Below are 24,582 nucleotides of genomic sequence, written 5' to 3' on the forward strand. Positions count from 1 at the left end.
CATATCAGACATTTGGCACGGGCCCCCTATCACCACCTTGCAACACTACCTTCAGACAGGCACCAAGCATCATTCTCAAAAACTATTGTCAAGTACAACGACAAACTTCCCTCGGGCTTCACCGCTGCATCTAAACCATCGATGCCCCCTTGGTGCCTTGTCAGCCCCACAGTCCATCTCAACGTGCCAGGAATCGGGAAAAAGTCTGAGCTGTCGTCGCCTGTGCTGAAACAACTGTCTCTGCTTCTTCTGCACGAGAGGTACGCAGACAGTGCACATATTTATACTGACGGTTCCACAAACATCCAGTGTTCGTCCGGTGCTGCAGTCGTCCCAGAAAGAGGTATTACCATCAGCTTTAGGACTGACCACCCAACGACATCTACATCTGCGGAACTAGCTGCTCTTCGAGCTGCACTTTGTTTTGTCAATCGGGAACCACCTCGACAATGGTCAATTTTCAGCGACTCAAAGGCAGCCCTACAATCTGTACTATCAGCTCTGCGTCGCGGGCCATCTGAACAGCTCGTATTCGATATTAGATGCCTACTTCATACATCACATGAGAAAGGACATCACGTGACGTTTCAGTGGCTGCCAAGTCACTGCGGCGTCATCGGAAATGAAGACGCCGATAAAGCCGCTCGGACAGCTCTTGAAGACACACAGGAAGAGGCCATACCACTTTCACGTTCCGACGCAGCCAGCAGACTTCAAGTGCTTGCACAGGAGATCACGCTCTCTCTATGGTGCACACCAAGCAGCCAGACCAACCGCAGCGATCATCAACACGACCTGCCCTCCTTGATGCATCTCTGTATGCCAACCGGACTCCGCCGAAGTGAGGCCACCCTGCTTTATCGCTTATGGCTAGGGGTGGCCTTCACGAAATCTTACTCGTTTCGCATTGGAATGGCCGACAACGCTCTCTGCAATGCCTGTCTTTGCGAGGAGACGCTGGAACACATTCTGTGCGACTGTCCTGAATATAATGTTCAGAGACAGTCCATGGCGTCCGTTCTAGCGCACCTTGACAGTAGACCATTGTCAGTTGCAACCATTTTCACATATCGCCGACTGAAGACATCGCAGCTGAAGGCGACGAAGGGACTACTTCGGTTTATGAAGGATACGGGCTTGGACAAGCGACTGTGACAGTGATGTCACGTACCACACAAGAGTGACAGACTGTAACCAACGATGTGTGTGCCGTGTTATGTGCCCTCTATCTCTTCTCCCCATCTTTCATCCCCCCCATCCCCCTCCCATGTGTAGGGTAGCAAACCGGTTTGGCAAAACTGGTTAACCTCCCTGCCTTCCTTCTCCACTTTTTCCTTCCTTCCTTGGGGTCAATATTAAGAAGGGAAAGATTAAAGATCAGTAAATCGTGAGAAACAGAATCGAAAGCTCGCGAGAAGTCCAGAAATACGCAGTCGCTGTCAATTTTCTGATCCGCATTATTAAACAAATCGTTCGTAAAAAAGAGGAGCTGCGTTTCACATGAAAAGAATTTTCTAAAGCCATGCTGCGCGTTGTTAAAGGAAGAGTTGGTCTCGAGAAAATTAATAAGATGTGAATAAGTTATATGCTCCAACATTTTACTTGGGGTGCATGTTAAAGAAATTGGACTGTAATTATTAGCTATCGGAACTACATCAAAGGTCGTATTTCTCATCAATCACTCCGTATCTTACGACAAGCCCCGCATTCGTCTGAAAATCAAATCACCCTCGTCTGGATCCCAGCACACGCCGGCGTTGTCCACCCGCACCTCACCAACCTCAACGAGGTTACACACTCCGTAGCACGAGGACTAGTCAACCGTGCCGGAGACGGTGCAGGTGCACCCGCAGGGCGCGACCGCCTTACAAGATACAACGACCTTGTAAAGTCATTTTACCTCGCAAGAAGAACCTTCCCCACCCCTCACCGCAAGTTAAACAGGGCACAGGCAACCACCCTTCGCCTGCTACAGACGAATACATACCCCTCCCTCACACGCTATCACACTATATACCCCGACATCTACCCGAGCCAGACGTGCAAGGTCTGTAAAACTGAATCGGCAACACTCCCCCACATGCTATGGGAGTGCAAACGTCAATACACAGACCTTAATCCCGTGACCCTCTCGTCGAGATGGCACGCCGCCCTGCGCAGCTCCCATCTCGACGACCAACTCTGGGCGACCCAGCAGGCCTACGAAGCGGCGAAGAGGCAAGACCTCGACGTCCCATCGTGGGAGGCCTAGGCCCAGCCGACAGAACTGCTGGTGTTCATTAAAGTTTACTCTCTCTCTCTCTCTGTAATTATTAGCGGAATGGACGTCACCTGATTTATGAACCGGAACCATCTTTCCCACCTTCCAATTTTTGGGCAGGGCAGAAAGCTGCAAAGATCAACAAAATAATAGATGATAACAATTCAGTGCATTTTAGCATTTTTGAGTTTATGGAGTCAAGGCCACAAGACGAAGAATTCTTTAGATTGCTGATAAGTTTGCCGACGCCCACGCAGTAAAAAAATATTGAATCCATAGGCGGAAAATTTGCGTGTGATAAGAGTGGCACAGCAGTTGCAAGCGACTGCTGAAAAAATGAGGAGATGGTGTAGTTCAAGGTATCACAGCACTCGTAAGGCAAAACAGGCACATAAGACTGAATTAACTGCATGACATCCTTTTTAGTGCTAGTCACAACGGACCAAAACTTTCGAGGGTTAGAAACCAGAAACGCTGGAAGGGTATTGCTCAGGAAAGTTTGTCTGGCATTAGCTGATGCCGAACAAAGTTCATCGGCAATGTGGCGATAATGAGAACAGTGATCAGGATGATATGTAGCTTGTAACACCCGCATTTTCTTGTTGTGCAGGTGCTTTAGCGAACTATTAAACCACGATGAGCGGGGATTAGAAGGCACCCTTCTTTTAGGCACCCTGCATTTATTTTTATTTTTTTAGATTGGTGTAGTCATGGAGGGGTATACCGCTCCATTATCGCAGCTCGACGAAATTAATGGTTGATCCTTAACCGCAGCACCGCAAGATGATATGACGGGCCCATGATGTCCAGCGGGAAAGGTGGCTGGTGCTCGTGAACTCGAACTTCATTTTTGGCGCCTGTCGTTCTGGGCTGAGCCTCGAGTGTGAGCCCGGAGGCCTCACGGCAGTTAACCAAAGTGGTGGTCCGCCGAGCGCTTGAGAATTCATCACTTGAATTCATCGTGTCGAGGTGCCGCTTGTATACACGAAGAGGCGCTAGGCGCAAGGAGAGGCACAACTACAGCGACATGTTTTTTTTTTTATTTTTTTTTATTCCGACAACTGAAATGAAGATTCTGCGCTTCGCGCTGCAATTCTCGCTTGTAATTCGCAACAAGGTTGAATTTTGGGATACGCATCATTCGCAAAACCCTTGGGCGTCTTTGTTGGCCCGGACAATTACTTGCCGATGGTGCAAAATCAGGCCACGTATCTGCAGTGATAGCTTTCTCCGATAGTTCGTTGTTTGTTTTTGTTTTCTGTGACGATGCGTACCAAAAATGTGATGTTGCTTCGAAATATATGAGCGTTACCAAGTCAGTGGCTAGCGCGAAAAAGCACATTACTGTTCACTGTCAACGAGAAGGCCAAGCTCGCAACGCAGCAATGCTCCATGCAGGAAAGGCTGCATCCAGCTGACCGCAACTGCCGCTTCAATCTGATGCGGTGATGGTGAGGTTTGAACGCATTTACTCGTGCACAATATAGGACTTCCTGTATGGTGATTTGGTTAAGCATATTAATTACATTCATTAGTGCATGAAGAAATCAAAGCTGTAAACACACCGAAGTACACTTAACTGTGGGGGTTTTAACTTCTGCGCTTTACCAGCCGCTGAGCACGAGATCGCAAGTTTGATCCCAACCGCGGCTGCCGCATTTCGATGGCAGCGAAGTGCAAAAACGCTCGTGAGCTTAGATTTAGGTGCGAGTTAAGGAATTCCAGGTGGTCAAAATTAATGCGGAGTAGTCAGTTACGCTGTTCCTCATAATCACAGTCTAGTTTTAGCACTTATAAATACCCCAGAATTTAATTATTTTATCCTTTGCACTTTCACGACAGTATCAGGGTCGACCGATTGATCGATTAACCTTCCGTTTAAGCGAATAATGCATTAATCGCGGTTAATCGCGCGAGGTTAAAAGCACAATCAGTCAAAGGCGTCCGCGTCGACGATTCGGATTCCATTGTTCAACAGCAGGGAATTGAGAACAACGAATTTTTCAATGTTACGACTAAAACGGCGCCTGTATAGGTGTAGGTCCCGCATCACAGAACCCACCCATGCGCCTTTCCCTCGAGCCATATTAGAAAAGATCCAACGCCACGCGATCACCTGTTCAGCGCAAGTTAGCAGGGGAACTACCTTCCACCCCAGAACGTTAACAAGTTTGTTTGCCTCCGCAGCAGAACCTTTGACTGCGTCCGAGTTGGCTTGATATGTAGACGACGCGCACGGCTGTCGGCTTTCCTCATCGCGACAGCGTTGTGACCGAGCGCGCTCCCGGTGCTCGAGTGAACGCTGTTCATTTGTGTCTTTCTGCGCATGACACAAGACCAGTTTATATTAGCGAGCGAATGGATTTACGTCCCAACTAGCCACCGGACTTGTTCAAATGGACTCATTGACCCCACCTAAGGGCCGGCTCTAAAGGGGGGCGAGAGGAGCTGGCCAACTACCCAATATTTCCTCCTCCAACCACCACCCCTTACCGAAATATCCTGGCACCTCGCCGCTTTCTCTGGCACGCTTCCACTCCTTTTAACTTTATGCAGGAGGCAGGACTTCTCAATCACGCGTAGCTAATTTTTGATGCCGAAGGGAAAACTAACGCTAAAAAAAAAAAAAGGCAAATGTTTAGTGCGATTTATACTGCCTACAAAGCTATGGGCCTTAGTTCGTGTAATAGGTGTAATAGTTTAGTGTAATAGAATATGGATATTCTAGTACATTACAGTAATAGACATAATTTGCTATCGCTGTCAACGCTTCGCCTTTCGGGTGAAACTGTTCGTTTCTGTGCATAAATCACCTTTTTTTTTTTTTTTGCTCACGTACGGGTTTGTAAATCCGTCTAATTATTGTCAAATACATTAAAAATTTCGGTTAATCGGGTTAAATTTTTTAGTCGTTGCTCAGCCATATGGCAGTCATTATTCGTTTACGGGACAGGGCAGCCCCAAGACCTGGACGCTACTTTCGCTTCTGCAAAATAAACAATTCAACACGCATGACGCGGGACTCCAAGTAACGGATATATTTCATAGTAGTTTAGAGTGCTCGAGGGGGCAAATTGCTGGTCTCAAACCACGACCTCTCGATCAAACAGCGCCCTTTGAGTCTCTATCGAATGACTGTGCTCAAGCTTAATTTGAAACACGCGGTACTTCGTCTTCTTGGTAATTTAGCGCCATCTATACTTAAAGCACGTCTTCTGTTTTAGACTTTGAGATTTGTTACTTTTGCGTGCATCTCAAAGGATTTGTTTTACCCGTTTTTTAAAAGTTATTGTTATTTTCACGTCTTGTGTTCGTCTATATAATATTACCGCTTATTAAAACGTCTTCCCGCTCTTCTGCACACACGGCATCACATGGCTTGTGCGCACGTGTTGGTGGAGTCCTTCGTTTCGTTTTGTGTGTAATGTCGGGTAATGATCCAGAAGGGAAGCGAAATCATCGAGTTCTTGGCTTGCTCAATACGACGAGTTTGCCGTCAGGAAGCGTGTAAATCATGCCGCCCAAAGGAAAAAGCACTAAGTCCGACTTTCTGCAGTGTGGTGCCTGTGGTGTGATAGTAGCATCTAAAGATGCTGCCTTGCATGAGCGGGTGTGCTCACGATGCAAATTTGAGGGCGAAAAGTTAGATCACGACTTTATACACGACGGCGTTTTGCACGGGACTCTTCAAGATTATCTAGGTAACAAGATTATCTATTCTACTGAGTTTGAGAGTTCTGTTGCAACTGTACAAGCTAGTGCCGTCTTTACAAGAGGGGACGTTTCCCCGGCTTGCATGCATTACTGTGGTGTACCGTTGGTATGTAATTGGAGCTCTGAATTCCATCTTGTCGTTTCCAGATGGCTAAAAATATCGTGTTTGATCTTTGCCGAACATTTGCTCACTCTTTTCTTCAGGTGATGATACGATTACGCTTCCCGAGTGGATGAAGTGTCAGCTGTTGTATCTCCATCCGTCGTGCATGAAGACGTGTAACACAGGGATCAAGGATGTCGTGGAAGTCTCCCTGGAGGGCCAAACAAATCTGCTTATTGCGTGGCCTTCAACCAATGTCGGTCTCACATGTGTAGCCATGTCCAAGCGCTACAGAACAAGCAAGTCCAAAGCAGTGACTGTAAAGAGGCACTACGGCTCAATTGTTGCCGCCAGCAGTGTTACAGTGATTTCCACTCAGGACGCAATCAAAGAAAACGACCCAAGCCTCCAGAAATGCCTTTTACAACAAAATAGTAAGTGTTGCTAAGCGTATTGCTAAGTAAGCGTATTAGTCATCTACATAAACTCGGGAAAAAGCGACCTTTCACTTCTTGTTTTATTTTTTTATGAGAGACAGTAAATGGCTGAGGAGGTGCAGTAAATGGCTGAGGAGGTGCGAAAAACAGCAGCTTCACAACTAAATTCAGCCTATCAAATACAGTTTAACATGACATGTATGTAGGCGGTGCAGAATAATACGAAACACACACACACACACACACAAACAAACAAACAAAATAATAATTACAAGGTTAAATCATTGACAAGCTGCAACATGTTTGCAGCGACACAGCAGCTCTTAGTTAAATGTAAACATAAGGAAGTCTTCTACTTAAAGGCAACGAAAGCAACCGTGCAGCCTGTGTGCACGAATCGAAATGCCTGTTTATATATAGGAGGCTTGTCGTTGAGCTTATTAGTGCTCAGTTGTCATGGTGTCCATTTTTCTCGTGTGTTCTAAACATGTAGTGGTGTTTTTTGTTGTAACTTGCACTAGCAGTGCAAAAACAAGAGTGCGCTGACAAGGGAAACACACCATCACAGTATGGTGGTGAAGATGCAGAAAGGGGTCTGATGTATCATATCTATAGCTCGACAGTGTTACCACTTGGGCTTTGTAATACATTGTGGATTTATTAACAGTACAAAAACAAGGCTGAAATTAAGGGAGGCACCGTGTCAGTATATCCAAAATGCATTACCAGCAAGTGTAGGTCTTAACACTGTCGCCTTGAAATGGTGAAGCTGTTCATGAAATATGAATCTAAATAGACCTGAAGACATGAAATTAGAAAAGTGTTCTAAGAAAAGTGTAAATTTTACTGCTGTTTTAGGTTGACACTTTGTGTGCACAATGTTGTTTGTCACAAAAAGTTACTATGTTACCCTTGTTCTTGAAGTAGGGAACAGCATTTCAATTGTGCTAGACTCATTGGCAGGCTTTCATATTTAGTGGCACTTATTTGCATAATTTGCCTAGTTAACCTACACTTCTTGAAATGTGGCTGTTCATCTAAAGCAAGCATTCAGTATATCTGAATGATGTCATCTGACAGATTTGTGCCACACTGTTTATGCCTGTATGTTGTCATCACAGCACTGTCTTAAGACTTCTCCAATATATTATTTCTTTTTCTGTTGCAGTGGGAATTTTTGTGAAGCCAGGGTCTCTGCTTCAATGCTGCTTTTATGGCCAAATACTGAACTTTGAAGTGCTTGAAACACGAGGTGAAGATGGTTCTTTATTAGAGAATCCATCTCGGTGCTTTATGTCTCATAATGACAACAGCTTAGGTGAAAGTATGAAAAGACTTGCAATATGTGAAGAATTAAGTGGTGACAGTAGTTTTAAGGCAACCTTTGCTTCTCCTCATTCAAGGACGCCTGCCAAAACAGGTTCATGGTCAATTCACAGTCCCATTGCCTTCAGTACACCAAAGTCAGTATTGCACTGTCGTGAAAGTGAGAAAGCAACCTTTCATCGAATCAGATCAAGCACAGATATTGTCATAAGGTCAGCAGCTGAACAGGCTGGTGAGCGGCCTACATGTACTGGCTACGACCATATTGGAGGCCTCGACAAAGAGATTCAGCAACTTCGAGAACTTTTTGAAGTGCCTCTCAAGCATCCTGGGACATTTACTCGATTCGGTGAGCCACACTTGTAGCAACAAAAACACTGTGGGTGCATTGCTTGCTGCAGATTTCTGTCCTTTCCTTTACTTTGCATTCAAAGGGACACTAAAGGTAAATACTAAGTCGACGTCGACTGTTTAAATACCATTCCAGAAACCTCACAACGCTTGTTTCATTTCTAAATTCAAATCTCGTGCCAACCAACCAGGGGAGTGGTGATGTTACATACGCCATCACCGCCCTTTGCTGCCATCGATGAGTAAAATGGCGCCCGACAGACGGCGGCACCGAGCCTAGACAGAGCTGTGGATTCGCCGCTGCAGCTGCTTTTTGGTCAAGTGGCGTAGACCGTACAGGCATCCCGCGACATCACATGGAAGTTGAATTGTCTGCTACCTGCAGTTTGTGCGAGTTTCGCGAGTCAGCAAAAACAGTGCAGCACTACGTGATCAGGAAAGTATTCAAACGCATAAGTCTGGGCGGCGCAGAATCAAGCACGAACGAAACCTTTTAACTGCCCCTGTCGTTGTCAACGGTAATTTCAACGAGTTCTATTTTCTAAACATGAAATGGAACTGGACGAGTAGCATTTTATTTCATCTGATAATACAATGTGAATGTGTTTTTGCGCTGAGTAGTTGAGTACTAGTGACGTAATTTAACTCAGGAGTGCTTTCGTCCTCGGGCAAGTGCTTGAAAGTCCCAGGGGAGTCTCTAATCATGTCCTGCATTTACCTCAATTTGTCCATTATTAAGGCTCTGTTCGCGATAATATTGATGCCTTAGAGATTCTCAAGCACTAATCTGTCACTTTAGATTGACTTAGTTTTTGCCTTTAGTGTCCCTTTAAGGAAAAGCATAATATTTTTCACATCTTGTGCTCTTGATTGTGCTCCCACTTGTGCAGTCCAAGCTGTGTTGGTATTTTAATCAAAACTCAGTGTATTATTATTATTATTATTATTATTATTATTATTATTATTATTATTATTATTATTATTATTATTATTATTACTGCTACAGAACTATCATAGAGGGCAGAAAGAAAAACAGCCAGCAGTCATCGCTTGTGGGATGCTGTCTACATTGCTGTTTTAATTACATTTGAGTGACAACTGCCCAGAATTGCGGAAATTTTGTTGTTGTTAACTGACAAGAGAAACAGCTTCATTGCTTTGCTTTGATTTAAAAGTTGTAACTTGCACCAACCAGCTATTACTTCTGACTCTCTACGACACCATGATTTGTGCTATTTCTTCCTTTTTATTTTTTCCCCTTGTGTGGGAGTAGATGTGCACTGTCCTAATAATGCACACTTAAGTTGCTTCCACCTCATTATTGTACAGTTTGCATTCTCGTGGTCAAATTTGCACAGAATTTTACTTCTTATTGTATTAAATTAACATGCTGCTAATAAATGTGTTGCTGAGATGCAGGTGCAATTCTTAGTTGTCAAACTGCTACAAATTTTTTGAAGTGAGATTAAGTAGTGCATAATAGCATAATTATTCATGATCTGCTCTTTCATGCTGTCTTATGAAATGTTGTCATGTACTACACAGGGTTGAAGCCACCAAGAGGGGCACTTCTCTTTGGTCCTCCAGGCACTGGAAAAACTATGCTTGCACGAGCAGTTGCAGCAGAGTCAAAAGCAGCACTTGTTGTTATAGATGGTCCCCAGATTTTTAGCAAGTAAGTCCTTGCTTTTAGTTACATATTTTTTCTTACCTTGATAATTCTACATAACTGTGCTTAGTGAGGTTGAGAAATGCTTTCCTTTCATTGATACGTTTATTCACAAATTCAGGTACTATGGAGAAACTGAAGCCACACTAAAAAGCTTATTCAAGGATGCTTCTGAGAGGTATGGTGATGCAAGATATTTTCAAGGTTGTTTCTAAGAGGTGGGGACTAGATATTTACTGGATTTACTGTACACATTGCTTTTGTTTGTTTGTTTTTCAGTTCTAAATGTTGTAGCTTTGTTTTTTGTGGAAGCCATTCTTTATATGTATGTCTTTTGTACTTGCCTTCGTTCAGGTATTTGACGGCACAAAACAAACACATAGAGGGAACACACAAGGCGAAATGAGTAACTGGTGGCAATCCTGTCAAATGTCTTGTTTCTCCATATGTGTTCTTGCGCCGTTGAATTCCTGATTATGAGTCACAAACTAGTTCAGAGCAAGATTCTGACCTACTTGCTTGCTTTTCCGTGTTATATTTTATTGGTTGTTTTAAATGTAAGTTACATCGTGTATAAGCGAATGTAATGAAATACCCTGCACAGAATCTAGTAGATTGGCAGCACTTATGTACGTTTGATATCACTGGTGGTGCACCATGCATAAAAATTTCATTGCCGTTGGATCCTGTAGCATGCCCAATGCATGCGCCTTGTCTATACTAGTAATGCATTGCATCTATTTGCGAAAATGTTACTTATGTGCAAAACCAAGCATTCTTTTTATCATTTTGCAGAGCACCAAGCATTGTGTTTATAGATGAGATTGACGCATTGTGTCCCAAACGTGAGTCTGGGATGTCCAATCAAGAGGCAAGGGCAGTGGCCACCTTGGTGTCCCTCATCGATTCATTGCCGGTAACGCTGCAATCGTATAACTTTAGCACCATTTGTTATTTAGTGTGCTACACTTTGGATGCTGTTGTCATGACACAGGCCCGGATTGCCTGGCACTATTCATGACATTAGGTTGCTGGTAGGGATGTGAGAATATTCAAAAATTTCGAATATTATCGAATATTATATCTTTAATATTTGATTTGATTCGAAAACTAGGTATCCGAAAATTTTCGAAAATTCGATTGGATACGAATATCTGAATACTGCTGGCTGTGCGACAGCAAACATGGTTCTCAGCGTTTATTTCTATCTAATCTAAGAAAGTATTTACAAGCAGAAAACAGCGCTAAACAACAGGATGAATAAGGTCTGTGTCCCTCTCTTCGTCTTGTTGTCTAGCGCTGTTTCCTGCTCATAATCATGAACCAACCAGAGCCCAAATGCGTACTCTTCTAAGGAGATGTATAATTTCATGCTGCAGGCGAAATTTTGTCTGTAATACAAGCTTAGCCACTGGACACGTAAGCATTGCAGAAAAGCCAGCCTCAGTAGCACGGTGCACGGGTTTGCGAACAGTGAAAGTATACTCTTTGAAGGTTCCACCCCCAATGCTAAGCTTATTACTTGACAGCAAATACGATGAGTGATGTCTGGTACAGGGTCAAATGCCTTTGAGCTTGTGGGAAATCGATGTGGTATAATAAGGCACAGGCTGGCAAGAACAAACTGGCAGAAATTGCTCAATTTTCCAAAGCTAACATGAGCCAAATACACAATTTCTTAGTGTATATGCTTACTACATAAATCTTTTCTTTATCAATGACAATGTAACTACAATGTTACAACAAGTTAAAATAAACTAACTTGCTAATAAATGCCTGGGCATATCATTATTTGATTCGATATTCGATGCTAAGTATTTGTATTATATTCATATTCGAAAATTATCATATTTGCACACCCCTAGTTGCTCGTGCTATTGGGTTGCTGCTAGAGCTTTCACCTTCCCAAAAGCCAGCAGTGAGACAAAATTAGAAATTTGCTGTACTGACCAAAATTTGACAAGGAAACAAGAAGAACAAAATGAAACAAGATAGAGTACCTATATAGATGCCTCCACAAGTTAACTTTCTTATTTATTACAGCTTGGACTTGCCATGTTATTTCTTAGTGTAAGAGCATAATATTACCTTTCTTTCCACAAGTAACATTTTTACTATATTGGCATCATTATCATGTGATTATTCTCATGCTAGAAGCCACTTTCACTATCAGAAATTTTGTGAACATTGTTACCACTTCGATTGCCATAAGAATGTCTCATGTTTTCTTCCAGCTTGTTGAGGACAAGTGGGTTTTAGTGCTGGGTGCCACTAACAGACCCAACTTTGTTGACCCATCCCTGCGCCAGCCTGGTCGTCTTGACAGAGAAATTGAAATCGGCGTTCCCACTGCACATGGACGGCAGCAGGTAATGTGAAAGGCGGAAGCTGACCAATACTGGCTAGACTTCCAGCTTTCATAAATGGAGCAAATTCTAGCCCCTGCACATACATATACATACATAGTACATTTACAGAACACTTTCTGAACCTTATATTTCCTTTTTGTTAAAAGAAAAATAGGTGCATTGAGTAGTTCAGTTTCATGACAAAACCATGTGTTACCGCATCAATGCAATTTCCTTTTGCTTCATTCATATTAGACTCTGCTGTAAATGACCACGAAATTACTATATATGTATGCATAATGTTCTTAGTTGAAGAGCAAGCTAAAGAACAAACATACCTTTGATTCATTTGTTGGTTATTTGCAGATTCTTCAGAAAATATTGAGTAATGTCAACCACTCACTCAGCAACGAAGACATCACAGAAATAGCAGATGTTGCCCATGGTCTCACTGGAGCAGATTTGGCAGCTGTTTGTGCTGATGGTAAGCGTGTTTTGCCATCCCTCTGTGCTAGCTCTAGTGGCTTCATCAAAGAGTTGGTGGATGCTTCTTTTCTTTTTTCTCATTATAATCTAAATCAAACTGAACTTGCCAGAAGTTTAAACAACTGCAGACAGTACTTTTTCATTGGAGCAAGACAGTCATGAAAAAATATTGTTAGCATTTTTCATACCAATAGAAATTCCGTAAATGTTATTCAGTTAACCAATACAATACTTTGATAATTACTAAACAGAGCTTCAAAAAATGTGCAGATCCCACATCATGCTGTGGAAACCAATTTAAGTGAAACTTTCATTGGTGTTTACAAAAAATGCTGCCCTTGTTTAGTGACTATTTGCATGTAACCAAGTTAAACACATTTTCACCAGGAAACACCTTGCTGAACATAAATTTGTAGCTCTCAAACATGCAGATCCCATGCATGACGCCAAAGGAATGATGACTATGTAGTGACAATGATGGAATGACAACAATAGCATGATGACGCTGAAATGACAACAACAGCGTGACAATGGAGGCCTGATGACACTGGGATGAAAATGCTAGAATAATTATGACAGTATGATGACAATGGCATAACTAACCTGGAATGATAACAGTGGGTCGACCACAACGGTAGGATGGCAATAGGATGATGAAACTGGAATGACAACGATGGAACAACAAGGACGGCCACAGTATGACTACAAAGGCGTGATGACAATGGAATGTTGATAATGAAATGGTGACACTGCAATGGCGACGGCACCATAGCCTAACTATGATGACTATGTGACAATGAAGGAATGATTACAATGAAATGAAGGCGATAAAACTATAACAACAGCATGACAATGATGGCATGTTTTTGGAGCTTATGTTTGTGCCACATACATCACCTGCTGTCCCGTGCAACATCAGTTTGCACCATATCTGATGCCTGTTCCAGCCAATCGTGCAAGACAACAGCCAGCATCCATAAAGTGGGTGGAAGAGGCAAAGAAAGCTTCGCTTTGAAACTGTCATTGTTCCACTTTTGGAGGCCATCCTTTTCTGTGCGTAAAAAGTAATCATAAAGCATTGTTGGCAAGCAGGCTTCCAACTTCAGTCTGCTCTACTGATAGTATAAATGGGCTGTGAAGGCTCTTAAGAACACTGCACTCCAATTTTCAGCAGGAACTCTGCTACCATCTTCTGGTGAACCAATTTCAAAAGTTTCTTCCTAGAGTGCTTTCATCCATGTGGGATGAACTGTTGTCAGAGGAAGCTGCTGCAGATACTGCTATCACTTTGGCCTGGCATATCAAAGCTGCAAATTTGCTAATTATTCTTGTCATTAGCTCTATCGTAGTTCTACTTCAAATCATGACGATTTAAACACATTACAGGCTGTGTTGGTAGAGAAACACCTTGTTGTGGCTAAGTCATCAGGACAGGAACAGCACTTCATTATAAGCAATATTTCAATAAAAGCAGAGACACTCTACATATACATAGTTGAACAGAATGTGCAGTCCAACAGTACGGGAGCTTATAAAATGTGTACTGAAACATATAATCAAGTCATCAAGACAGGAACTGCACTTTATTATGAGTGGCATTTCATCGAAAGTGGAGGCAGTCCAAAGAGTCGTAGTAGAACAGGACATGCACTCCAGTTGTGCAGGAGCAGGGGCACTTGTGCAGGGGCTGTCGAATGTACACTGAAACACATCTATTCTCGATAGTGGACGAACCTACTGGCGTCCCTGAACAGCTGCTTCATCTGTTGGTTATCATGGCGTGTTAAAGTTAGACCCAAGGAGCTGTCACCATCTGGTAGGGTGACCCACCCAACGATCTTTGCTTCTCCAGCTTGATACGAAGTAACTCTAAAGGTTACCACATATGCTCCATTGTGTGGATCTCCTGCATCACACTTCACACCACTTGTACTCCGGCACTTTTGTTCTCCAATTAATCTGGTCTAAGATGCATGCAGTGCCGTCGAGACCCCAAGAAACTTCGGATAAAGTGATTTTCTTGTAACGAGGGCTTAATGTACGTATACAACCTTTGATGATGAGCAGCACTTGTCTACAATACAGGAAAGGTTAGAAAGGTTACATTGTTTCTTGGATTGTTAAATTATTATAAATTTCAAGTGCCTGCTCATTTGACATTATTTATTTATTTAGTTATTTATAAGTACGCCACAGGTTCCGATAGGAACATTGAGTGATGGGGGAAGAATTACAACAAAATGATATAAAGCATAAACAGGAATAAATGAACATTGTTAATGACTGTAAGTATTCTGTACAATACTTAACACACAACCTTACAGTAAGTGAGTGTACAAATTTTTGTGGACTGTTTCATTGTTAGTGTTGGAGACAAGGCTATCAGGAAGATCATTCCAGAGTTCAATGGCTGTTTATCATCTGTTTCCGCCGCTTTATGTTCCTTATTGCTTGCAGCTGCCCTGCGTGCTCTTGAAAGAAACATCGCTAGCAAGAACATCAGTGATGCCGCCTTGTCCCAAGTTGTGCAGTTGACAAAAGCAGACATGGCTACGGCACTGCGTCATACCAAGCCAAGTGCAATGCGTGAGGTTGCTTTGGAGATTCCCAAGGTGAGTGCAGTTGTGATTAGGAAGTGGCAGTGCCAGCAGACCTCTGAGTAGTTAGGGAACACCAAGACACGGTGCAAGTGTTGGGTGGGGGCTGTAGTTTCTGGATGAAGCACAAACGTGGCGTCACTGGGACTGGTGGGTGGGGCGTATGTTGTGCAGTGGTGGGCAAGGAGAGCCTTAAAGCCATGCGTGGAGTTGGATAATAAAGAGTAACAGAAGCACAGACTCGTCAATCCTGGCAAGCGGGGGCACGCCCAAGATTAACTTGGAGGCGGTGGGCGTGCCTGAAGAATTGCTTCACCACCTACTTGGACAGATGACAAGCGTTCATTTCAATTACCACTCTGTATTATCACGCTCCATGCGTTGCTCCATTGCTCTCTCTGTCTGCCACTCCACAACACAGACCACACCCACCAGTCCCAGTGCCACCATGTCGTGCTTCGTCCAGAAGCTACAGCCCCTTGTGTAACATGTGGGCCATCTCTAGGCATTCTCAGCGTTCACTACTCTGCTGGCACCACCGTTCCCTCATACAGTAAAGGTATTCAAAGCACTGCAGGTTGAAACAGCAGTCTTCTTGCCTCTAAAGCTTTGGATGGCCGCCATTTGCCGCAGGGTTTATCTTTATGTAACATGCACATCAGTTCTGTTTTCTGCAAGATCACTGCATTTTGCTTGTGGCGTCAGCTGTTAAAAAAATTTGCACTTGTGCTGTACAAAAAACCACTGAAACAGAGTGGGTGATCACGTGTTTGCTAGCACCACCCAGCTGTAGTAGGTTCAACTTTTTCAATGCTGAAGTGTTTTGTAGCCGTCTCCCAGGAAAAGGTAAAATCTGTAACAGAGCTCACATGACTGCTGACCAAGTTGGAGACATTTGGCATTGCATTTTTATCAAATCTCTTATGTGCATTATGTGTTGAAATTGTGTCAGTGGTTATGGTATAGTAATGCCAGGACAAATTTTAGATAAAATGTATTGCCTTTCTCCGTTTTAGCACTTTTACTGCTGTTGCATAAGTCCTTCTCACTCTTATGTGGTAATGGTAGTTAGACCACTTTAGAATGTTTAATTAGAAGCCTATCTATTTCCTTTTCAGGTGCGCTGGAGCGATATTGGAGGAATGAAGGAGGTTAAGCTAAAACTGCAGCAGGTCGTGGAATGGCCGTGGAAACACAGGGACGCCTTCATCCGTCTTGGGGTGACACCTCCATCTGGAGTGCTACTGTATGGTCCACCTGGCTGCTCAAAGACCATGATAGCCAAGGCATTGGCCACGGAAAGTGGCCTCAACTTCATTGCAATCAAGGCAAGATTTCATACAGTATTGAATGCAACAGTAAATACAGAAAGATTACTATATTTTTCTGTATATAGGTAACCTGCCACCACGTATAGCCTGCACCCCCAGTTACAACAGTCTGGAAATAAAAATAAAAATCTGTGCGTATGACCAACGGAAATAACAACTTCAACAATTCTCAGATCTTTATAAGAACAGTATCCATTTGCGGATGTGTGACTCGTCCACATTGTATCTTCGGCCAACGGCTTTGTTCCTGATCTATTTGGCGACACTGATAATCTTCAGCTTCTGCTGCACTGTACAGGACTGTCACCGAGCTCAGCTCATCGTGATCAGAGTTCTGGTTTGCTGGCGCCATGTGCACTTATTCACCAACTACCGTATTTACTCAAAAATAGGTCGAGAATGAATCTAGGGTGAGCTCTGTATGCTGAACTAGCCCAGAAAGAAAAACAAATTAAATCAGATATAGATTCATCAACAACTTCTTGGGCAAACAAAAAACTCTGAATATGACACTTCTTTACAGCAAGTTTGGCTACTAAATTTCACTAGCCAATGCCACAAGCATCATCCTCCTTTGAACTGCCAGAGAAGTTCTAGTGGGATGCTTCGCAACCATCCTTGGCACCCCAAATGGCGGCGTCCTTGGCGCTGTAGTGCATTGAATATGCAGGATTTCTGAAAGCCAGTCTGGATAACGTCCAGGCTGGCCTTACGGGAAGTGCAACGGTGGACCTCCCTTAGCGCAATACTTTTGCTAGCTTTGCTCACGAATATATAGGTTGTGATTCTCTGGTCACAAATATAGGTCGATAGCTTAACCCTTTGAGGCTCGATTTTTTTCACCGTATGCGACTGCCCAGGGTAGATATCTTTTTATTGCACATTCCAATTCTTCTTAGGGACTTATTTAGGGACATCCATAGCGTAATCGAATTGCGTAGGTGCGCGCACTCAAGAAAACTATGTGGTTGTGTGCCTGTCAAAAAAGCAAAACGTGTGACAAACTTCCGCTAATCTTCATCTTATCGCCAACCAGAGGCAATTAGTTTTCGCGAATCTCCCCCCCCCCTCCCCCCAAAAGAAAAGCAACGGAAACACATGCACGGCGGCATCCTTCCTATGCGCACCCCCTTGAGCACTAAATGAGCGAGAAACAAGTGGTCGTCCTTTGAGCGATTAGTAACGAGATAGCCATCAGTTTTGCAAGTGCAAGAAGCCGAGACCGCCCGTGGAACAAAACCCAAACTGCCACTCGCCCACGTGCGCGCCAATGCGCGAGCGGTACTATATAGACGCATGGGAGCGAACCAGCACTAAAACAAACCATGCAACGAAAACGGAAAGAGGGAGGCACGCGAAAAATATTCCCTGTATTCCCACATAGTGGCAGCACATGACAGAAAATAAAAAGTTAGGAAATTGGCGCGCTTTTAAAACGTACAGATGGCGCCGTAAATATACGGCATTGACTATTTTAGGCTTCGTTCGCGCCGCCGCATATTTACATCATTGATTCTCAAAGGGTTAGCTTGAGTAACAACTTCAAAAAAAGAAAATGTGGATCCTACTCACTGCGGAAATCAGTGTAAACAAAGCTTTCTGTGATGTTCCCTTTGATAGACGATAATTAGTGGTAATGTTGACGGCCAATGTTTAATTTCTTCAGCATTCAGTGCAATACTAGAGTGGTGCGTTGATGTTAAACGTTACCTTGCATGTGCCAATGCTGTTTGTCTGCATAGTAAAGAGAATGCACAGCGAGACGTGTTTGCTTGAGGCGTTATGCATCGTTATACATAACCTCTGAGAAGGTTAGCATTGTCATTGCCTCACATGGCACATCACATCATGGCAAAACTCTTAAACTTTAATTGAATTCTGGGGCTGTATCTGCCAAAACCACAGTTGAATTATGAGGTATGCTGTAGTGGCTGGCTCTGGATTAATTTTGACCCCCTGAGGTTCTGTAACGTGTACCTAAATCTAAGTGCGCAAGCACTTTTGTATTTCGCCCCTGTCAAAATGTGGCTGCCGCAGTCTGGATGGAAACCACGACCTTGAGTAATGCCATAGCAGCAAAGCTACCACAGCGGACATAGAAGTGTTGATCGGACGTGCTGCCGCTTCCATAGTATCACCTAGATGCAACGGTGCTTTATTGTGGCTTTGCGCCTGGACGATGACCCGCTGTGGTTGCTTAGTGGCTAAAGTGTTGGGCTGCTAAGCATGAGCTTGCGGGATCAAATCCCGGCCACGGTGGCTGCATTTCGATAGGGGCGAAATGCTAAAACACCAGTGTACTTAGATTTAGGTGCAAATTAACGAACCCCAGATGATCAAAATTTCCGGAGTCCCCCACTACAGCGTGCCTCAAAATCAGATCGTGGTTTTGGCACGTAAAACCCCATAATTTAATTTAATTAACCTGCACAACATGCGTGAGTTGTCTGCTTGACAAATTTGCACAGTGTTTATTTTTAGGAAATAGCAGAAAAGAACCGTACCATACCTTGAACTTAATGTGAAAAAAGCCTGAGCAAGTTCATGTGCCATCTGGTCATGACTGCATCTCAAAATTTTTGTTCTTACCAGAAAAGACCGGCACGGATTATCACGTGTAGCCAAAGGGCATGTATTGCAGTGCAAGGGCAAATTAGAACCTTTTCCTGTTTTTATAGAAAGCTGGAGCTCCCTTAGTTGTTCATTTATGCATCCGCTCGTACCGATGTACGGGGATTTCCAATATATCTGGCTATGGGAAATTAGCACCTTTCTCATGAAGTGCTTAAAGTCATTGACGATACAAGACCCTTTCATGATAAAGAACTAAGGTGATGTGGTCTCGTTCCTACAGGGTTCTTCATCGTTGAGTTATGCTGTCTCGTTTGACATAGAACATCTGTTCTTTTCTATACCTCATGAAGGCCTGTTTTGTGCCGTTAGGTCTTGTACTGAAAGCATAGTGTCATTGGTTTTCAGAACACCAGTGGTTTATCCCTGGACATATTATTGTATGACACTCCTTGAATTCTATCTTGAGTCAACTTATGTAACAATTGACAACCAGGTCCTTGTTCAACCTGATGGTATATGTATTTGCTCTTGTGTGGCACCTGTAGTGACTGATAGTTTCTTGGCCAGCATTGATCATGATCTGGTGTGTTATTTGGACAAGATAGTTATCAAGGTTTTTAGATACAGTCAAACCCGGCTATATCGAACTCGCAAAAAAACGCCTATCAGTTCGATATAGAGCATAATTCGATATAAGCCTGCTAAATAATTGGATGTCATAAAAGCACATACCATTTATAAAATCACTTTATTAACGAAACTAGCTTAGTTTGGCATAAATTAGTCCTGCATTTTCTTCTGCTTGGGCAATTTCGCTGCCTGCGACGCACGCACTTCACCACGTTGTCTAAGGAGTCGGAGTAGCTGAGGCCGCAACCTTCCGCATTCGCGCAGAAGCGCCGGACTAATGCGAGTGCACCAATCACTTCGGAGGATATGGGCAAAGGACCGTAGTTGCTTTCCTCAATGTGCCTACTGTCATTTGTGCTCGGTACGATGTCGGCGATGTAGTCTTCGTTTCCGGGCTCTACCGTGGTCGCGACACCATCATCTGCACTCATAAACTCGTCCACCGTTGATTCGAATGTCCCGGAAATTTTGTCAGCTAGCCCCAAACTTCGGCAACACCGGCAACGGCTTCGTCGCATTCATCAGAATTTACAGTCCTCACCGAGCACGCGGAAACCGGCACGTATGAAGAACCCCTCGTACACGGCCGTGCGTATGCGTCGGGCGCCATGGGCACCGGGTTGCGAGCCTGGCCACTTTAGCCCTAATCGTGCCGAGAGTGCTCCTCGGAATCTTGCACGCTGCGGGGACATCCAACTTCTCATCGCGTTCGACGCGATTTACGATTTCGAGCTTCACGACGAAAGGCGAATTCTGCCGCTTCATCACGGCAACACTGCGGGAGAAGGCCCACAAGGCGCAAACACGATAAACCAGAAAAGCAGCCAGACAACTCGCACTTTCGCCATCTTGCTCGAACAGAGCACAAGAGCTTCTGATTGGCTGTCTGAGCAAGCGCTGTAGGCGGGCCAGGATCATCTTTTGCTGGGGAGTGTCGCTAGATAGTGATCTAGAAGGACGCTTGATTCTGCAACCCGTGTGGGAGCACGGCGAAGCGTCGTCAGGGGAGAGGGGTGGCAAGTGAAAGATGATAGAAAAAGAGGGAGGACGGTGGCCTAATAGACTCCACTATGCGCGATACGGGGAGTGTCGACGGCTCGCCCGAACAGCCCGAGATAGCGCGGTCACGGTAGGGAGAGCGGTTGGATGGAGCCGCGCCGCCGGGTTTCCCCGCTACCACGAGGGAAAGCCAACCTCTGGGGGCACTTTTCCGCCGCCTGACGTTCGATATATCGGGAGTCACTGCAATATTTGTTCGATGTAAGCGTAATTTTTGCTATATATACTCATTGTAACTATACCGTGACCAGAAATTGTTCGATATATAGAATAATTCGATGTAAACGGGTTCGATATAGTCGGGTTCGACTGTACATCGATGACTATCTAGTTCTTAAAGAGCAACCTGGTTTGACACATGCGGACTGCATGCAAAATACTTCAGCGATCTTTAAACGACACGGGAGAGGTCTAACCTTCACCTACGAACTACCTGACCAGAATAGAGTTCAGTTTTAGATATTAACCTGACTTTAACACCAGATCACACATGCTGGAGGTACTCACCACACATCCGAAAAGACCTGCTGTTGTATGAATCTGTGCATTCCAAGACAGTAATACGGGCTGGCCATTGGTAGGCTCTGCTTGAAGGGAGCCTTGGACAAGTCACGAGTTTACCTGGTACATGACAGCCTGAACAATCAGGTTGGTAGGTTGCTGAAAACTGGTTTTCCTATTTCAGTTGTGGTTGCTGTGGCAGAAGAGCTCCAGTAGAGATTGAAGGCTAGAGCACCCAGGAAAGTCAGTCAAAAAAAAAAAAACTAAATTTGATCAGACCGGCGGTTGTCCACTATATTCATAGGGTGCCTCACAACCTGAAGAATGTAGCCAATCACTACGCTGTGTAGGTAGTACTGTATTTTCGGTCCCACACAAGTTAGCGTCACTGTGCCTCCGAAGCACCTCCAGAGAAAGGACCGTGCGAGACTGAACAAAGCTTCACATCATTTAGTACATAAGTTGCTTGGCTGGGGTTGTATACGAAATCCGCCTGACCTGTGGGAAGGCTTACATCGGTCAAACAGGCCGATGTATAAATGAATGACTAAGGGAGCACCCACCGGCTTTCAGTAAAGACAGGAAAAGGGCCTAATTGGCACTTGCACTGCAGCACATGCCCATTGGCTGCACATGATAATCCGTGCTGGCCTTTTCTGGCAAGAACAAAAATTTTGAGATGCAGTTAAGTTAAGTTAGGTTATGGGGTTTTACGTGCCAAAACCACTTTCTGATTATGAGGCACGCCGTAGTAGAGGACTCCGGAAATTTCGACCACCTGGGGTTCTTTAACGTGCACCTAAATCTAAGTACACGGTGTTTTCGCATTTTGCCCCCATCGAAATGCGGCCACCGTGGCCGGGATTCTATCCCGCGACCTCGTGCTCAGCAGCCTAACACCATAGCCACTGAGCAACAACGGCGGGTTTTTGAGATGCAGTCATGACCAGATGGCACGTGAGCTTGCTGAGGCCTTTTTAATAAGGAACAAGGGTGATGACTGTGTCAGTGGTACCTTGATCAGAGTGCATCAGAATGAAAGCATGTTTAAAACATGCACGTAAGCGATGATTTTTCAAACATGAAGATATAAATATGCATGTTCTTCTGAATAAAACCCAGTCGCGAGTCTGTGCCTGTTCTTGTGCTCTTCTCGTCCATGTTTGCATTGTGCAGCACCTTGCTTAACAATTTATGACCAAGTCACCCAACAACATGCACCATAGTATGTTTGGTTGAAGATACCACAGAATTCTAATTTGAGAACCTAAGGATGTTTTAGCAAGCCATATCACAGTGAAGACACACAGAGTCAGAAATTAAAAGAAATTCTAGTGACTGTCATCCAAAAGTATTTCGAAATAGTACCATGTACTGAAAAGACAAATTGCATGCTTCGCTATTTCATTTTACGCTACCTTTGCCCTGGTTCAAGCCTCGGGACACTACATATTTTTTGTAACAGCATTGATGTGCCTTGCAGGGACCAGAACTGTTCAGCAAGTGGGTTGGTGACTCTGAGCGAGCTGTTCGAGATCTCTTCCGCAAGGCCAGAGCAGCATCACCTTGCATCATATTTTTTGATGAGATTGATGCCTTGGCTGTGCACAGGGGAAGGTGAGCTCTACACTGACCTCATGCTCTGTTTTGACTGTTTTGGACGACATCCTGATGGGGCATTGTGCCAGCTGTGCAAAATGCCCTTGCAGTGAGTTTCATGTGTATGGCATGTACAGTACAATCCACCTTTAATATGAAGTCACCACCTAATCGGTATTCAAACTAACTTAACTTGAATTTATCATCAACTTCATAGGAAAGTATTTCTCATGTAACACACTAGGTGCACCTATAAAGTAAAGAGTTTGCAGATGTATGCTAATCCGAACAACTAATACATCAAACACAGTGAAGCTGTACGCGGGGTGCAGCAAGGCTACGTGCTGGGCGAGTTGGCACATATTGAACAAGGAATTAAACTAGCAAACTAGACGTATACACAGTGACAAGAAGTGGACAGGATGATGCTGGACTATTAGCTGACTTTATTATTTACAGAAACCTGCAGGATTCACACAAAGTGCAACTGCCAGCATAAGACACCGTAAAACCACACTTCTTTTTTCTTTTTCAGTGCATTCCATTTCGCCTAGGTTACTGCCACCTACAGATGCCCACATTTCCACACGTTACGCTCGACATTCATCATGTGTCTTTTCGAGTTATGGGTGTCAGGAAAACTGATTTCGATCTCATTTTCTATCACTAAAAGCATTACCATGAATCCGTAGGCGTGCAATTACTTTGTTCACAGGTTCGTGCTGGCAAGCCAGCAATACTACCGTGCGTGCACCTCTTTGCGAGACGTGAGAAGACTGATAGAATTTCATCTAACAATCAAACAACTAATTACTGCAAGTTTCTCACTCGCTTCATTTTTCTGAAAGGCACGCATGAGTTGGCTTGCCAGCACTTACAAGGCATGCTTCGTTCTTGCTATGATTGCATGTCCCTGGGGCCAAATTCAATGACAACCCACTTCACTTTACATTCTTGTGGCACTTTGTTATTGGTTTAACATGGCTCGAAGGCTCCTGCACCAGTATCTTTGCTGGGATTGCACCCTCGATGTAACGCAGGATAAGCATGGAAAATGAAATGAAACATTGCAAAATATGGGCCTGTTTGGTCAAACCTACTTAAGATATAAAAACAAGTTGTATGGTTTTTATCACATCTGTAAAAAAATTATGCTAGTCTATCCAATAAAGTGTGTATAGCATTGGAAACATTAAAACATTTTTTTGTTGGTTTTATGTCACCTAAAAAATTATATACTTGTATTTTCTTGAAACAAGTCTGAAGAATTCAAATCTGCGATAAAGAAATGTGACCCTTGAGGAATGCATTTCTCAAAAATATGTGACCTTTAAAGGGTTAATCAGTCCCATGATATTAACTTCATGTTTCCTTTGACAGTGGGCTGTACTGTATTCTGCCCTGTAGCCTACCATAAAATGCCTGGTCAGATGAAACCACCCTTCACACTTTTCACAGTACCACAAAAATGTTGGTACAGTAGTGGCCTGGACCAGGATACAAAGCATTGATGCTGGAGTTTTATTTGATAGTTAATGTGGCCTATAATTTCTTGGTTAGATATTATCTAAAAGGAAAGCACATACCAGCAGCAATA

At 43.8% G+C, this 24,582-nt stretch overlaps 1 protein-coding gene across 1 annotated transcript in view; it reads left to right on the plus strand.

Moving 5' to 3' along the window:
* Positions 1–5,601: 5,601 nt before the first annotated feature.
* Positions 5,602–24,582, plus strand: part of LOC126535846 (ATPase family gene 2 protein homolog A-like) — a 30,033-nt gene continuing 11,052 nt past the window's right edge. The window contains exons 1-11 of the mRNA XM_050182680.3: positions 5,602–5,961; positions 6,179–6,511; positions 7,683–8,189; positions 9,737–9,866; positions 9,982–10,038; positions 10,656–10,776; positions 12,095–12,229; positions 12,575–12,692; positions 15,152–15,306; positions 16,410–16,619; positions 22,870–23,003. Of these exons, the coding sequence (XP_050038637.1) occupies positions 5,775–5,961; positions 6,179–6,511; positions 7,683–8,189; positions 9,737–9,866; positions 9,982–10,038; positions 10,656–10,776; positions 12,095–12,229; positions 12,575–12,692; positions 15,152–15,306; positions 16,410–16,619; positions 22,870–23,003 (2,087 nt within the window). The 5' untranslated portion in view covers positions 5,602–5,774. The remainder of the gene's footprint in view (positions 5,962–6,178; positions 6,512–7,682; positions 8,190–9,736; positions 9,867–9,981; positions 10,039–10,655; positions 10,777–12,094; positions 12,230–12,574; positions 12,693–15,151; positions 15,307–16,409; positions 16,620–22,869; positions 23,004–24,582) is intronic.

This window comes from Dermacentor andersoni, chromosome 4 (genome assembly GCF_023375885.2).
Source record: "Dermacentor andersoni chromosome 4, qqDerAnde1_hic_scaffold, whole genome shotgun sequence".
Taxonomy (NCBI): Eukaryota; Metazoa; Arthropoda; class Arachnida; order Ixodida; family Ixodidae; genus Dermacentor; species Dermacentor andersoni.